Source organism: Triticum aestivum, chromosome 2B (assembly GCF_018294505.1).
Source record: "Triticum aestivum cultivar Chinese Spring chromosome 2B, IWGSC CS RefSeq v2.1, whole genome shotgun sequence".
NCBI classification, from domain to species: Eukaryota; Viridiplantae; Streptophyta; class Magnoliopsida; order Poales; family Poaceae; genus Triticum; species Triticum aestivum.
In genome coordinates this window covers 149,700,022-149,717,713 of record NC_057798.1, presented here as the reverse complement: position 1 = coordinate 149,717,713, position 17,692 = coordinate 149,700,022, and the positions used below count along the sequence as shown (strand labels likewise).

Genomic DNA, 17,692 nt, shown 5'->3' with positions numbered 1-17,692 from the left:
CCCAAAACGGATAAATACATCTTCATAGGATACCCAAAATGGTTGGGTATACCTCCTATCTCAGATCCGGAAGAAAAAGTAATTGTTTCTAGAAACGGGTCCTTTCTCGAGGAAAAGTTTCTCTCGAAAGAATTGAGTGGGAGGATGGTGGAGACTTGATGATATTATTGAACCATCACTTCAACCAGTGTGTAGCAGGGCACAAGAAGTTGTTCCTGTGGCACCTACACCAATTGAAGTAGAAGCTTATGATAGTGATCATGAAACTTCGGATCAAGTCACTACCAAACCTCGTAGGTCGACAAGGATGCGTACTACTTCAGAGTGGTACGGTAATCCTGTCTTGGAGGTCATGTTGCTAGACAACAATGAACCTACGAGCTATGGAGAAGCGATGGTGGGCCCATATTCTGACAAATGGTTAGAAGCCATGAAATCCGAGATAGGATCCATGTATCAGAACAAAGCATGGACTTTGGTGGACTTGCTCGATGATCGACAAGCCATTGAGATAAATGGATCTTTAAGAAGAAGACGGACGTGGACGGTAATGTCACCGTCGATGAAGCTCGACTTGTGGCGAAGAGTTTTTCACAAGTTCAAGGAGTTGACTACGATGAGATTTTCTCATCCGTAGCGATGCTTAAGTCCGTTGGAATCATGTTAGCATTAGCTGCATTTATGAAATCTGGCAGATGGATGTCAAAACAAGTTTCCTTATCAGTTTTCGTAAGGAAAGGTTGTATGTGATACAACCAGAAGGTTTTGACAATCCTGAAAGACGCTAAAAAATATGCAAAGCTCTAGCAATCCTTCTAAGGACTGGAGTAATCATCTCGGAGTTGGAATGTACACTTTGATGAGATGATCAAAGATTTTGGGTTTATACAAAGTTTATGAGAAAGTTGTATTTCCAAAGAAGTGAGTAGGAGCACTATAGAATTTCTGATGAGTATATGTTGTTGACATATTGTTGATCAGAAATGATGTAGAGTTTCTAGAAAGCATATAGCGTTGTTTGAAATGTGTTTTTCAATAGAAAACCTAGATTAAGCTGCTTGAACATTGAGCATCAAGATCTATAAGGATAGGTCAAAAACGCTAAATGGTACTTTCAAATGAGCACATACCTTGACATGATCTTGAAGGTGTTCAAGATGGATCAGTCAAAGAAGGAGTTCTTGGCTGAGTTGTAAGGTATGAAGTTAAGAGTTAAAGCTCGACCACGGCAGAAGAGAGAGAAAGGACAAAGGTCGTCCCCTATGCTTCAGACGTAGGCTCTATAGTATGCTATGCTGTGTATCGCACCGGAAGTGTGCCTTGCCATGAGTCAGTCAAGGGGTACAAGAATGATCCAGGAATGGATCATTGGACAACGGTCAAAATTGTCCTTGGAGTAAATAAGGACATGTTTCTCGATTATGGAGGTGATAAAGAGTTCGGCGTAAAGGGTTACGTCGATGCAAGCTTTAGCACCTATCCGAGTGACTCTGAGTAGCAAACCGGATACGTATAGTGGAGCAACCATTTGGAATAGCTTCAAGTGGAGCATGGAAGCAGCATTTACAATATGACCTGGAGATTTGCGAAATACATACGAATCTGAATGTTGCAGACCCGTTGACTAAAACCTCTCTCACAAGCAAAACATGATCAAACCCCAGAACTCATTGAGTCTTAATCACATGGTGATGTGAACTAGTTTGGTGACACTAGTAAACTCTTTGGATGTTGGTCACATGGCGATGTGACCTGTCAGTGTTAATCACATGGCGATGTGAACTAGATTATTCACTCTAGTGCAAGTGGGAGACTGTTGGAAATATGCCCTAGAGGCAATAATAAATTAGTTATTATTATTATATTTCCTTGTTCATGATAATCGTTTATTATCCATGCTATAATTGTATTGATAGGAAACTCAGATAAATGTGTGTGTACATAGACAACACCATGTCCCTAGTAAGCCTCTAGTTGACTAGCTCGTTGATCAATAGATGGTTACGGTTTCCTGACCATGGACATTGGATGTCGTTGATAACGGGATCACATCATTAGGAGAATGATGTGATGGACAAGACCCAATCCTAAGCCTAGCACAAAGATCATGTAGTTCGTATGCTAAAGCTTTTCTAATGTCAAGTATCATTTCCTTAGAACATGAGATTGTGCAACTCCTAGATACCGTAGGAATGCTTTGGGTGTACCAAACGTCACAACATAACTAGGTGGCTATAAAGGTGCACTACGGGTATCTCCGAAAGTGTCTGTTGGGTTGGCACGAATCAAGACTGGGATTTGTCACTCCGTGTAACGGAGAGGTATCTCTGGGCCCACTCGGTAGGACATTATCATAATGTGCACAATGTGACCAAGGGGTTGATCATGGGATGATGTGTTACGGAACGAGAAAAGAGACTTGCCTGTAACGAGATTGAACAAGGTATCGGGATACCGACGATCGAATCTCGGGCAAGTACAATACCGCTAGACAAAGGGAATTTTATACGGGATTGATTGAGTCCTTGACATCGTGGTTCATCCGATGAGATCATCGTGGAACATGTGGGAGCCAACATGGGTATCCAGATCCCGCTGTTGGTTATTGGCCGGAGAGTTGTCTCGGTTATGTCTGCATGGTTCCGAAACCCGTAGGGTCTACACGCTTAAGGTTTGGTGACACTAGGGTTGTAGAGATAATAGTATGCTGTAACCCGAATGTTGTTCGGAGTCCCGGGTGAGATACCAGACGCCACGAGGAGTTCCAGAGTGGTCCGGAGGTAAAGATTTATATATAGGAAGTCCAGTTTTGGCCACCGGGAAGGTTTCGGGGCTCATCGGTATTGTACCGGGACCACCGGAAGGGTCCCGGGGGTCCACCGGGTGGGACCACCTATCCCGGAGGGCTCCATAGGCTGAAGGGGCATGGGAACCAGCCCCTGGTGGGCTGGTGCGCCCCCCTTTGGGCCTCCCATGCGCCTAGGATTAGAAACCCTAAGGGGTAGGGGCGCCTCCACTTGACTTGGAGGCCAAGCCACCCCTAGGGCCGCCGCCCCACTCCCTAGATGGGATCTACAAGGGGCCGACGCCCCCCTAGGCCCCTATATATAGTGGAGGGGAGGGAGGGCAGCCGCACATGAGTCCCTGGCGCCTCCCTCCCTCCCATGACACCTCTTCCTCCCCGCTTGCGCTTGGCGAAGCCCTGCCGGGATCCCGCTACTTCCACCACCACGCCGTCATGCTGCTGGATGTCCATCAACCTCTCCTCCCCTTGCTGGATCAAGAAGGAGGAGATGTCTCTCCCAACCGTATGTGTGTTGAACGCGGAGGTGCCGTCCGTTCGGCGCTAGGATCATCGGTGATTTGGATCACGACGAGTACGACTCCTTCAACCCCGTTCTCTTGAACGCTTCCGCTTAGCGATCTACAAGGGTATGTAGATGCACTCCCATCTCTCTCATTGTTGGTTTCTCCATAGATAGATCTTGGTGACTCGTAGGAAAATTTTGAATTTTTGCTACGTTCCCCAACACTTAATTATCCTAAACATAGTCAAAAGGTCTTTGCAAATTATGTCATAGCTCACGCTTTAGTTCTACTATTTTAGATATGTTCCTAGAGAAAATATAGTTGAAAGTTGATAGTAGCAATTATGCGGACTGGGTCCGTAAACTGAGGATTGTCCTCATTGCTGCGTAGAAGGCTTATGTCTTTAATGCACCGCTTGGTGTGCTGAACCTCGAACGTCATTTGTGAATGTTGCGAACATCTGACATACACGTTTTGATGACTACGTGATAGTTCAGTGGGTAATGTTAAATGGTTTAGAATTGAGGCATCAAAGAAATTTTTGAAATTTCGCAGAACATATGAGATGTTCCAAGAGCTGAAATTGGGATTTCAGGCTCGTGCCCATGTCAAGAGGTATAATACCTCCAACGAGCTTCTTGGCCTACAAACTAAGGGAGAAAAGCTCAATCGTTGAACTTGTACTCAGATTGTCTGGGTACAACAATCACTTGAATCGAGTGGGAGTTAATCTTCCAGATGAGATAGTGATGTTTCTCCAAAGACATTGCCACCAAGCTACTAGAGCTTCGTGATGATCCTTGAAATATTCACGAAGTTTGACACCGCAAAAGTAGAAATAAAGAAGGAGCATCAATCGTTGATGGTTAGTGAAACCACTAGTTTCAAGAAGGGCAAGGGCAAGAAGGGGTACTTCATGAAACGACAAATTAGTTGTTGCACCAGTGAAGAAACCCAGGGTTGAACCCAAACCCGAGACTAAGTGCTTCTGTAATGAGGGAACGGTCACTGAAGCAGAACTACCCTAGATACTTGATAGATGAGAAGGCTGGCAAGGTTGACAGAAGTATATTGGATATACATTGAATTAAATGTGTACTTTACTAGTACTCCTAGTAGCACCAGGGTATTAAGATACCGGTTCGGTTGCTATGTGTTAGTAACTCGAAATAAAAGGCTATGGAATAAACGGAGACTAGCTAAAGGTGAGATGACGATATGTGTTGGAACTGTTTCCAAGCTTGGTGTGATCAAGCATCGCATACTCCCTCTACCATCGAGATTGGTGTTAAACCTAAATAATTGTTATTTGGTGTTTGCGTTGAGCATAGACATGATTGGATTATGTCTATCGCAATACGGTTATTCATTTAAGGAGAATAATGGTTACTCTGTTTATTTGAATAATACCTTCAATGGTCTTGCACCTAAAATGAATGGTTTATTGAATCTCGATCGTAGTGATACACAAGTTCATGCCAAAAGATATAAGATAGTAATGATAGTACCACCTACTTGTGGCACTGCCATTTGAGTCATATTGGTATAAACGCATGAAGAAGCTCCATGTTGATGGATCTTTTGGACTAACTACTTTTTGAAAAGTTTGAGACGTGCGAACCATGTTTATTAGTATGTACGCATGAAGAAACTCCATGCAGATGGATCATTTGGACTCACTTGATTTTGAATCACTTGAGACATGCAAATCATACCACATGGGCAAGATGACTGAAAAGCCTCGTTTTCAGTAAGATGGAATAAGAGAGCAACTTGTTGGAAGTAATACATTTTGATGTGTGTTGTCCAATGAGTGTTGAGGCATGCAGTGGATATTGTTATGTTCTTACTTCACAGATGATTTGAGTAGATGTTGAGTATATTTACTTGATGAAACACAAGTCCGAATTATTGAAAGGTTCAAGTAATTTCAGAGTGAAGTTGAATATCTTCGTGACAAGAGGATAAAATGTCTGTGATATGATCATAGAGATGGATATCTGAGTTGCGAGTTTGGTACACAATTGAGACATTGTAGAAATTGTTTCACAACTAACACCGCCTGGAACACCATAGTGTGATGGTGTGTCCGAACATCATAGATGCACCCTATTGGATATGGGGCATACCATGATGTCTCTTCTCTAATTACCACTATCGTTCATGGGTTAGGCATTAGAGACAACCGCATTCACTTTAAATAGGGCACCATGTAATTTCGTTGAGATGACACCGTATGAACTATGGTTTAGAGAAACCTAAGCTGTCGTTTCTTGAAAGTTTGGGGCTGCGACGCTTATGTGAAAAAGTTTCATCATGATAAGCTCGAACCCAAAACGGATAAATGCATCTTCATAGGATACCCAAAATGGTTGGGTATACCTCCTATCTCAGATCCGGAAGCAAAAGTAATTGTTTCTAGAAACAGGTCCTTTCTCGAGGAAAAGTTTGTCTCGAAAGAATTGAGTGGGAGGATGGTGGAGACTTGATGAGGTTATTGAACCATCACTTCAACCAGTGTGTAGCAGGGCACAGGAAGTTGTTCCTGTGGCACCTACACCAATTGAAGTGGAAGTTGATGATAGTGATCATGAAACTTCAGATCAAGTCACTACCGAACCTCGTAGGGTGACAAGGATGCGTACTACTTCAGAATGGTACAGTAATCATGTCTTGAAGGTCATGTTGCTAGACAACAATGAACCTACGAGCTATGGAGAAGCGATGGTGGGCCCGGATTCCGAAAAATGGCTAGAGGCCATAAAATCCGAGAGAGGATCCATGTATGAAAACAAAGTGTGGACTTTGGAAGAACTACTTGATGGTCGTAAGGCTGTTGGGTACAGATGGATCTTAAAAAGAAGACGGACAATGATGGTAAGTATCACCATTGAGAAAGCTCGACTTGTCGTTAAGATGTTTTCCGACAAGTTCAAGAAGTTGACTATGATGAGACTTTCTCACTCGTAGCGATGCTAAAGAGTCTGTTGGAATTATATTAGCAGTTACTGCATGATTTATGAAATCTTGCAGATAGGATGTCAAAACATTGTTTCCTCGACGATATTCTTGAGGAAAGGTTGTATGTGATACAACCAGAAGGTTTTGTCAATCCTGAAAGATGCTAACAAGTGTGCAAAGCTCCAGCAATCCTTCTAAAGGACTGGAGTAAGCATCTCGGAGTTGGAATATACGCTTTGATGAGATGATCAAAGATTTTGGGTTTATACAAAGTTTATGAGAAACTTGTATTTCCAAAGAAGTGAGTGGGAGCACTATAGCATTTCTGATGAGTATATGTTGTTGACATATTGTTGATCGGAAATGATGTAGAATTTCTGCAAAGCATATAGGGTTATTTGAAAAGTGTTTTTCAATGGAAAACCTGGATTAAGCTACTTGAACATTGAGCATCAAGATCTATAAGAATAGATCAAAACGCTTAATAGTACTTTCAAATGAATACATACCGTGACAAGATTTTGAAGGAGTTCAAAATAGATCAGCAAAGAAGGAGTTCTTGGCTGTGTTATATGGTGTGAGTATTGAGTAAGACTCAAGGCATGACCACGACAGAAGAGAGAGAAAGGACAAAGGTCGCCCCCTATGCTTCAAACGTAGGCTCTATAGTATGCTATGCTATGTACCTCACCGGAAGTGTGCCTTGCCATGAGTCAGTCAAGGGGTACAAGAGTGATCCAGGAATGGATCACAGGACAGCGGTCAAACTTATCCTTAGTAACTAGTGGACTAAGGAAATTTTCTCAATTATGGAGGTGGTAAAAGAGTTCGTCGTAAAGGGTTACGCCCATGCAAACTTTGACACTAATCCGGATTATTCTGAGTAGTAAACCGGATTCGTACAGTAGAACAGTTATTTGGAATAGCTCCAAATAGAGCGTGGTAGCTGCATCTAGGAGACGACATAGAGATTTGCAAAAGCACACATAGATCTGAAAGGTTCAGGTCCGTTGACTAATAACCTCTCTCACAAGCGAGATATGATCAAACCCCATGGGTGTTGATTCATTACAATCACATAGTGACGTGAACTAGATTATTGACTCTAGTGCAAGTGGGAGACTGTTGGAAATATGCCCTAGAGGCAATAATAAAATGGTTATTATTGTATTTCCTTGTTCATGATAATTGTCTATTATTCATGCTATAATTGTATTGACCGAAAACCGCAATACATGTGTGAATACATAGACCACAACATGTCCCTAGTGAGCCTCTAGTTGACTAGCTCGTTAATCAACAGATGGTCATGGTTTCCTGACCATGGACATTGGATGTCAATGATAACGGGATCACATCATTAGGAGAATGATGTGATGGACAAGACCCAATCCTAAGCCTAGCACAAGATCGTGTAGTTCGTATGCTAAAGCTTTTCTAAATGTCAAGTATCTTTTCCTTAGACCATGAGATTGTGCAACTCCCGGATACCGTAGGAATGCTTTGGGTGTACCAAACGTCACAACATAACTGGGTGGCTATAAAGGTACACTACGGGTATCTCCGAAAGTGTCTGTTGGGTTGGCACGAATCGAGACTGGGATTTGTCACTCCGTGTGACGGAGAGGTATCTCTGGGCCCACTCGGTAGGACATCATCATAATGTGCACAATGTGATCAAGGAATTGATCGCGGGATGATGTGTTATGGAACGAGTAAAGAGACTTGCCGGTAACGAGATTAAACAAGGTATCGGGATACCGACGATCGAATCTCGGGCAAGTACTATACCAGTAGACAAAGGGAATTGTATACGGGATTGATTGAATCCTTGACATCGTGGTTCATCCGATGAGATCATCGTGGAACATGTGGGAGCCAACATGGGTATCCAGATCCCGCTGTTGGTTATTGGTCGGAGAGTTGTCTTGGTCATGTCTGCATGGTTCCCGAACCCGTAGGGTCTACACACTTAAGGTTCGATGACGCTAGCGTTATAGGGAATAGATATACGTGGTTACCGAATGTTGTTCAAAGTCCCGGATGAGATCCCGGACATCAAGAGGAGTTCCGGAATGGTCCGGAGGTAAAGATTTATATATGGAAAGTCCTGTTTTGGTCACCAGAAAGGTTTCGGGTGCTATCGGTAACATACCGGGACCACCGGGAGGGTCCCGGGGTCCACCAGGTGGGGCCACCGGCCCCAGAGGGCTGCGTAGGCCAAGTGTGGGAGGGGACCAGCCCCAGGTGGGCTGGTGCGCCCCCCACCAAGGCCCAAGGCGCAGGGAGAGTGGGAGGGGGCAAAACCCTAGGTCCAGATGGGCCTTAAGGCCCACCCTAGGGTGCCCCCCTCTCTTCTCCCCCTTGGCCACACCCTAGATGGGTTTTTGGGGCTGCCGCCACCCCTAGGGAGGGAACCCTAGATGGGGGCGCAGCCCCTCCCCTTCCCCTATATATACTTGAGGTATTGGGGGCTGCAAAACACACGCGATGAACTCTCCCAAGGCGCAGCCCTACCTCTCTCCCTCCTCGTCTCTTGTGGTGCTTGGCGAAGCCCTGCTGAAGTGCCACGCTCCTCCATCACCACCACGCCATTGTGCTGCTGCTGGACGGAGTCTTCCCCAATCTCTCCCTCTCTCCTTGCTGGATCAAGGCACGGGAGACGTCACTGGGCTGCATGTGTGTTGAACACGGAGGTGCCGTCCGTTCGGCACTAGGATCTTCGGTGATTTGGATCACGACGAGTACGACTCCCTCGACCCTGTTCTCTTGAACGCTTCCGCTCGCGATATACAAGGGTACGTAGATGCACTCCTCTCTATCGTTGCTAGTCTCTCCATAGATAGATCTTGGTGACTTGTAGGAAAATTTTGAATTTCTGCTACGTTCCCCAACACCAAGATCACGATTAACCCATAGGACAAAACATATCTACTCAAACATCATAGGATAGCCAAATATCATTGGAAAATAATATATGGAATTCACCCGCAAAAAAATAAATAATATATGGAGTTGAGCACCATGTTTAAGTAGAGATTATAGCGGGGAGAAGGGGTGTTACACCGCTGCATAGAGGGGGAGAGAGTTGGTGTTGACGGTAGCAAGGTTGTTGATGTAGATCACCGTCACGATCCTAGCCCCGGCGGCACTCCGGCGCCACCGGAAGAGAGGGAAGAGAGCCCCCTACTTCTTCTTCTTCCTTGGCCCCCCCTCCTAGATGAGAGGAGAGTTCCCCCTCTGGTCCATGGTCTAAATGGCGGTGGAGGGCCAGCAGCCCATCCGAGATTCGACCTCCCTCTCCGTTCTCTTCTGTCTCGCGTTCTCCAGATCTGGCCCTTCACGGTTTCTTAAATTTCCGGAGATTCGTAACTCCGATTGTCCTAAAAAATTTACACATTTTTTTCCATAAATTATCTTTCTTGCGCCAGAAGAAGGGCTCCAACCGATGTTCGAGGAGGGAACAAGACACCAGGGCGCGCCCTGGTGGGTTGTGGACACTGTGGGCCCCCGTTTGCGTTGATTCCACCTCCCGAAAATCACATAAATTCCAAAACAATTTTCTGTAAATTTTTATCGCGTTTGGACTTTGTTTGATATGGATTTTCTGTGATACAAAAAACATGCAAAAAATAGGAACTGGCACTGGGCACTGAATCAATAGGTTAGTTCAATAAATCATATAAAAAGTTGCTAAAATGTGAAAGTTGTATAATATTGGCATGAAACAATCAAAAATTATAGATACGACGGAGACGTATCAGTGGACTTGCTGGTTGCGATGACCTTGGTGGCGCGGAGTGAAGATCGACCAAGATGATGCCGGACGTGGTCGTCACTTTTGCAAGACCCCTTTTGTGTTTGTCCTATAAAACTAAACTTTTTATTTGTGTGTGAACAGTGTTCTATTATTTGAATTTGAACTCATTTGTCGGAATCGATGTTAAATTCGATAATTGGGCGTCTTCGGTTTGCGGGTCGACGCGGCGGTGCCTGAGCAGAGTCCGCGTAGCCAACCCATAAAAGAGCATATTCACCAAATATCCTTTTTTACGGGTCCGTTTTGCGGGGTGTGAGTCTGACCGCGCCGGCGCCGGCCCGCATATACCCTTTTTCGCGAACTGCATAAGTCTTATGCGGGTCGGCGTTTTACGGGGGTGTGCTAGAGTTGCTCTTAGGCTATGGATTCCATACCCTTCATAGTCCACCATGGATCAATGCACCAAAGATTACCTCCATTATATTTATATCTTGCACACCTATCATCATAAATACCAAAAAAACCTATTATCATAAATACGGGACTACGTCATGCTCTGTCGAGATGACTGAACCTATTCAAAACAACATCGCTGTGTCAACTTGGTCGGTGTACAATGACCTTCTCTATGAAGTTGTCGCACACACACCTGGTCATCTATTTTTCGACCTCATTAATAATGGCCACCTACCACACGCTTGTTTTCACTACAACAACATGGATTGTTTACCACTAGACCCCGTTAGCACGCAACTTTACTTTCTATAAATCTTAAAAATGATTTTTTTGAATAATTAAAATACCGTTAGTATATTAAAGAGTGTGTTCATACATACCAAAACATTTGCACATGTATTTACTAAAAAATGATTTTTTTGAAACATAAGTTTTTGTGGAAAGACACATAAAAGAAGAAAATAATAATTAAAAAGGAAAAGGTAAAAAGGAAAAGAAAATTGAAGGGAAAAAAAGAAAATGAAAGGATCATGATATACATCGACCGTTAGGTTTTTAGAAATTGTACCAAACACTCCCCACCACCTCTCACGTACACTCACAATGAGCTAGAGCATTTTAGTGCATGCATGCATATAAGATGAAATTGCTAATGTCAGCAACGATTCTACCTCAAAATAAAATTCAAAATGCTTCGTAGCTTAAAACGCCGGTCCAATTGGCCATCCTTTTTCGTTGTTAAATGTCACACAGTGATATCATAGATCCCATATTGATATATTTCGATGACTTTCTTTCCCGAGCTAAAATTGCCAGTCTATTAGTATGTGAGTTACCGAGTTGCTCATACAGTAGTTATCCAACATGAAAAACTAAAACTGTTTTGAAATGTTTCAATGATTTTTCTAGGTCAAAAGTTATCACCTGATACTATAAGAATTACCATACTTTTCATAAGTCATTATTAGCATCAAACTTTTCTCGGTTAGGTGTGTTGGACAACTGTTTTAAGCTTGAAAGTTACCAAATGTTTAACTTTTGATTTATCAAACAGTTCGAGAATAGTTGTCAACTTCGAAACTAAAGATTTCTACAAGATGTGTTCGTCGGGAGTTACCGAACTACTCACCTAAATTTATTGGATCCCCAAACTATATCTTGCCCAACCAATTGATCATGTTACCACGCTTTACTTCTATGCTGTATGATTGTGACCAAGACAACTGTGTAACTGCATTTTAGTTGTTGTATAGTTGTAACATGGGTAGCTAGATAAACTACATAATTACATGTTGATAACTATATACTTGGATGTTGGGTAACTATCCTAAGTAGTTGTCAAGCTAATAATGTATGAGTTACTTGGTGTTGGGTAACTATATAATTATCGTGTTGGTAACTGCACCATATGCATCCAGGTAAGTACAAATTTATCATTTTAGTAATAGTGGCATATGCAGCTAGATAACTAGATAATTTTAGTGTTAGTAACCGTAGCATATGCAGTTAGGTAAATACATCTTTAAAATCGTAGTCAGCACCGCGAGAAAATAACGTGCGGGATTAGCGGGTGGAGCAAAAAAAAGAAAGATGGTTGCGAGATCTCAACCATCGCGAGTGTCTTGAGCGCGAGATGCGGATCGAATGGTATAGGGATGCGTTAGGATCTGTCGTAGATTTCCGATTGTTCGGAAATTAGGTTTCTCAATACATATTTATTCCCTCAATAATTACTAATTAGTACTTCCTCTGTCCCGAAATAGATGGAGTATAAACTCAGTCAAAAAGTCAATTCTCTCTATTTGACCAAATATATAGAAGAGAATATCAACAATTATAATATCAAATAAATAGATTATAAATATATATCTTTTTTTTCATGGTAATACGTGTCTCATTCATATCATAAACAATAAAGTACAAGTCACGTCGGAACCGACATGACAAAACTGAAAAGATAGCAGAACATCTCTGAGTTTAACACCAAAGCCCATCACCTGCCTCCGGCAATTGATATAATGATATTGATGTGGTATTGTTTATATTCATATTTTTTATATACTTGGTCTAATTTAGAAAGCAAACTTCTTGACTGAATTTATACGCTATCTATTTGAGGGACGGAGGTAGTAGGTTACCATCCCTCACACAGATTGCACACTAGAATTGATTTGTTGATTCTTACTAGATGCCATGAACGCCACACGCGTGATCTTTATGCATCTGCATACATATATACTCTCTCTGTTTCTGTTCAACTGACAATATCTTCATCGCTTTAGCTTGCAATTACCTAATACATGATTTTTTTGCGGTACATTTATATTCTAATAGATGCATATCTTTGAAATTTTCTGAGATTTTTTTGAGATTCGCAATTACCTAATCTCTGTATATACGTACTCATTCACCCACCTTTGTGTATCCATGCATTTCTTTTCCTTCACTTTTCCTTAACTTAAACCCACGTTGATGATTAGTATATTGTTTTTTATGCAAGATCTGATTTGGTCTGGTTATCTGATCTCCATCATTTAGCTTTTGACAGGTGACCAACTCCAACACATTTAGCTTTCCTGCAGTGCTCAAGATTGTTATTGCCTCATGGTCCATAGCATGTCGCTGACTCGAGCTCACTTATATAGTACTTCCTCCGTCCCATAATGTAAAATGTTTTTTTGCACTACACTAGTGTCAAAAACATCTTATATATAGTGTCAAAAAACGTCCTATATTATGGGACGAAGGGAGTAGATAATACTAGGTTATAGGTCTTTGAGCATGATTTGTTTTGAAACATTTCTAGGCACATGTTAAATTGTTCGTTTACTTCGGGTGGAGTGGTTACTTGTCAGCTGCTTGTCCAATTGTTTCTTAAATACCAAGTATATGTGCTATATATATCATGTCTACGCAGCTCTTACATTTGTCGACATCAGAGGCCATGGCGCATCACTTAGTTGCAGTACACCACCTCATGCATGAGACGCCTCTACAAGCAGTGCTACTTCTATTGCTACTACTGCTACTGCGCTTCGCCACAATTAGTAGCAGCAAGAAGCAGGCCAATAGAAAGCGTCTCCCTCCTTCCCCTCCAGGCCTCCCTGTGATAGGCCACTTGCACCTGGGCCGAGATCACGTCTCATTATGCAACCTCGCCAAGAAGCACGGCTCGGACGACGGCTTCATGCTCCTCCGCCGCGGCGCCGTCCCGCACCTCATCGTGTCGTCCCCACGCGCCGCCAGGGCGATCATGCGGACGCATGACCACCTGTTCGCGTCGCGGCCAACATCCATGGTCGCCCACGAGCTCCTGTATGGGCCGATGGACGTCGTCTTCGCCCCCTACGGTGAGCACTGGCGGATGGCGAGGAAGCTCGTCGCGGCGCACCTGCTCAGCGTCAAGAAGATCCAATCGTACCGCCTCGCCCGTCAGCAAGAGGTCCGCGCACCTTTCTCTACATCATTCCTGGCGGTTCGGCTGTGGTTGCCTTTGTTTTACAATTTTACTTAATAATCAAACAGAATGGTTGTGTGTATCAAAATGATCTGGAGGTCAAGGGTTTCATCCTTCTTTTTTGAAAGTTTTTATATTTTTTGCATCATTCCCGATCACTATCACCTTTTTTTCTTGGCATAAGGTTATTGACCGATGTGTATATATTGTAAAGGTGAGCCTGGTGATGGCCGTGATACGAGAGTCGGCGGCTGCGAGCACGATGATCGACATGGGTGAGATGATGAACACCTTTGTGAATGACATGGTGTGTCGCGCCTTGTCCGGGAAGTTCACCATGAAAGAAGGCCGGAACAAGATATTCAGAGAGCTGATCGAGGCGAACTCAGCTCTCTTTGCGAGTTTCAACCTGGAAGACTGCTTCCCAAGGTTAGCATGGCTCACTAGATCTAATGTTTGTAACAAGGCCAAGAATGTGAACAGAAGGTGGGACGATCTGCTCGAAAAGATGATACAAGACCACGAGAAACGAACATTGTTGCCACCACATGACAAACAAGATGGCAAACAGGAAGAGGAGAGTGACTTCATTGATGTACTTCTATCGGTTCGGCAGCAGAAAGACTATGATGGTATCACCAGAGAGCAAATCAAGGCCATCTTAATGGTAAGTGTAATACTGCTTCAGTAACTAGTTAACCACCCCGTTTTTCTAATCTAAGCCGTTTGAGATTTTCCTATGTGTAATGTCAGTTCAGTGCCTGCACTTTTTCCTAAGCAGAAGTTGCACTTTTAGAATTGATTTGGACATAAAAAGTCTGAAATGACTTAATATACACCGACCCTTAATAACTATCAAATATGTACAAGAATATGGATAGGTGTGGCTACACCCGGGTGAAACATTTGCTAAAAAAAACAAAATCAAATGGAATCCAATAATTCTGAATTTTTTCTCATTGTTAAGAAAATCGTTTACTGGTACTCAGTTGGATGGCGAGTAGGGGATTAATAGGCTAATCAGCAAATTAATCAATTATTTAATCAACTAATCAGACGAGTTATCAGTTTATCAGCTACTCGGGGACCCTATGAGTAGGGATTAATCGGCAAGTTAACTGGTTAATCAGATGAATTCTTAAACAGAGATTTTTTGCGACATCAAACATGATAAATGTTTTAGCTTGTTGCAAAATTTCATCCATAAATAACATTCGAGGAGCTCTCAAAAAAATAATCATTTACTAAAAAAGTGCACAATGACCGGTCATGACTTACTATCACTATTAATTTATTTTTTTTGGGAGAAATACTTATCGTGTGGTAAGCGTGATAAGCAATTCCAAACTATCAACAAAAGAAATACTTATATTACTCAAGCACTAAGTCTTTACAATCATCGGCTGCAATCTCCAGAATCTCAGTAGGACCCTATTAATTGTTGATGACAACAAATGCACATATGCAGGACATGTTTGCTGCGGGCACGGACACATCGTCCTTCGCCTTGGAGGTAGCTATGGCTGAGATCATGTGCAACCCTCGGGTGATGACTAAGCTACAAGCCGAGGTGAGAAACAGCACACCGAAGGGGCAAGACATGGTCGAGGAAGAGAACTTAGCCAACATGACATATTTGAAGGCAGTGGTGAAGGAGACGCTTAGGCTGCACCCGCCGCTACCGCTCCTCATCCCTCACCTTTCCATGGCAGAGAGCGAAGTCGACGTCGCTGGATACACGGTCCCTTCTGGAGCATGGGTCATGGTGAACTCATGGGCTATCAACAGAGACCCCGAGTGGTGGCAGAAGCCGGAGGAGTTCCTGCCAGAAAGGTTCATGGAGGGTGGTAGCGCCTCGGCGGTGGACTTCAGGGGGAACGACTTTCAGTTTTTGCCGTTCGGAGCTGGCAGGAGGATCTGCCCTGGTATCAACTTCGGGCTGGCGACCATCGAGATCATGCTGGCAAACCTTGTGTACAGTCACGACTGGGAGCTGTCGTCCGCCACGGGCAAGAAGGGTATTGACATGACAGAAGTGTTTCGCTTGAGTGTCCGACGGAAGGAGAAACTGATGCTTGTTCCCAAGAACCGCTCAAGTGTGTGACCGTACGTCTTACATCACTCCTGCTTTTCTGTTTGTTATCATTGAATAATAAACTATGTTGTCAACTGAACTAGCAAAGTGGCCCTCGCACTTGCGTATGCAAGGGCTATATTCATGTATTGAAAGTGTGCTTGAAATATGAATTTATGGCAGGGGGAGGTGTGTACTAAATTTTCCCGGAATATGTAAGATTGTGTATCTGGGAAGTCCTATTATGAGCCCGAGCTGAGATGGTCTCGTTATCCTTCCCGTCCAAGCGCTTCTAGATTCGCATTGCACCAGATATACGGCAGTGTATTCGAAGTAATATATGCATCGATATTCCAGGGCATGGCCCACCTACCTACCATCATTAATGTGACGTCTCCGCTACCCATTTGCCGGCTTGGACGCTTCTTAACGATACAGGCCGTTACCCTACCTTTCTGAACCAACGGACGCCGTCTTCACCCATTTACTCCCACCTGTTCTTGCCTGTTCACATTGACAAACTCTCGAACTGTCAAGTGCGGTGTACAACAAATAATTCCTCTGCACCCAAATCCAAATTCAGTAACTCCCAGTTCTGCAGCATGAAAAACAGTTTCACTTCACAATTGTTTTCCATGCAGACATCACAAAAGCAGACCAAAATGCAGCAGCACAAACAATCTTCAGTAATCTACAGAAAGACATGTGCACCTCATCACCTCTCAGATTGCCCACACACAGAGATCATGAAAACAAACCACATAGCATTCTCTTGGAGAGTACATGCATAGGAGCTCAACGGTGCAACAGCAGCAGATCAATACAACACCAAAACAATACATGTGAAATGGATCATCGTCGGTTACGACTCTAAGAACTGTATCTCGAATTACATAATGAACAGTTCAGATCCGCACTCACAACTTTCCCTTCGCTGCAGTCCAAATCACATTCAGCTTCCTCTGCATGTACATTCTGATCCTTATGATAATGGGCCAGATGTGCTGGCAGTAGGCTTCCTTTGTCCACCTCTTCACTATATGTTTGACTGGAATCTGATTCACACGGATAAAATCGATGGCTTACATTTCAGGAAACAGTATCTTTTGTGGTTCAGTCCATGACATTATCGTAGTGCCAATGTGCTATGGGGTGGATTCATAGTGATATTACCTTCAAAACATGGCAGCACAACAGCCACATATGTGCAAACTGCCCACACTCGCAATCAAACTCCTCGACCTTGTGTTCTCAACTCCGTACTTACCCTGCAAGAATAGGACAGTTCATTGATAAAACTGAACAAAGTTTCAAACCATACGGGGACACATTTTCATGGTACTCACGAAGCATCCGCAGACGATATCCTGCATGCAATACGTCCTCTCCACACTCAATCTGCTCTTCCAATATCGTATTGCCAAAATCTTTCTCCCATGAATACATGTTGTAAAAATTGTACGCCTCTCCGAGGGAGTCGAAACTTGTACCTACTGTGGTACAATCACGCTCTCTGTAGGGTTCTATGCAAAACCCCTCATGGCTTTTAGGCAGTCACGCGTGACGGGCACGGTGTCCTGGAAGGCGCTGCTGCACCTATGATTGTTCAAAAACAAAAGGCAGTCACTTGCGACGGACATGGTGTCTTTACCCTGCAAGCCAACTGTGTTTTTTT

General features: G+C 43.3%; 1 protein-coding gene across 1 annotated transcript; it reads left to right on the top strand.

Annotated features, from left to right (window-relative positions):
- The first annotated feature begins 13,430 nt into the window (after window positions 1-13,430).
- LOC123040882 (indole-2-monooxygenase-like) lies at window positions 13,431-16,245 on the top strand. The gene is made up of 3 exons (XM_044463613.1): window positions 13,431-13,928; window positions 14,158-14,610; window positions 15,412-16,245. The coding sequence occupies exons 1-3, from the start codon at window positions 13,431-13,433 to the stop codon at window positions 16,045-16,047; spliced, it is 1,587 nt and encodes a 528-aa protein (XP_044319548.1). The 3' UTR covers window positions 16,048-16,245.
- Window positions 16,246-17,692: the final 1,447 nt, after the last annotated feature.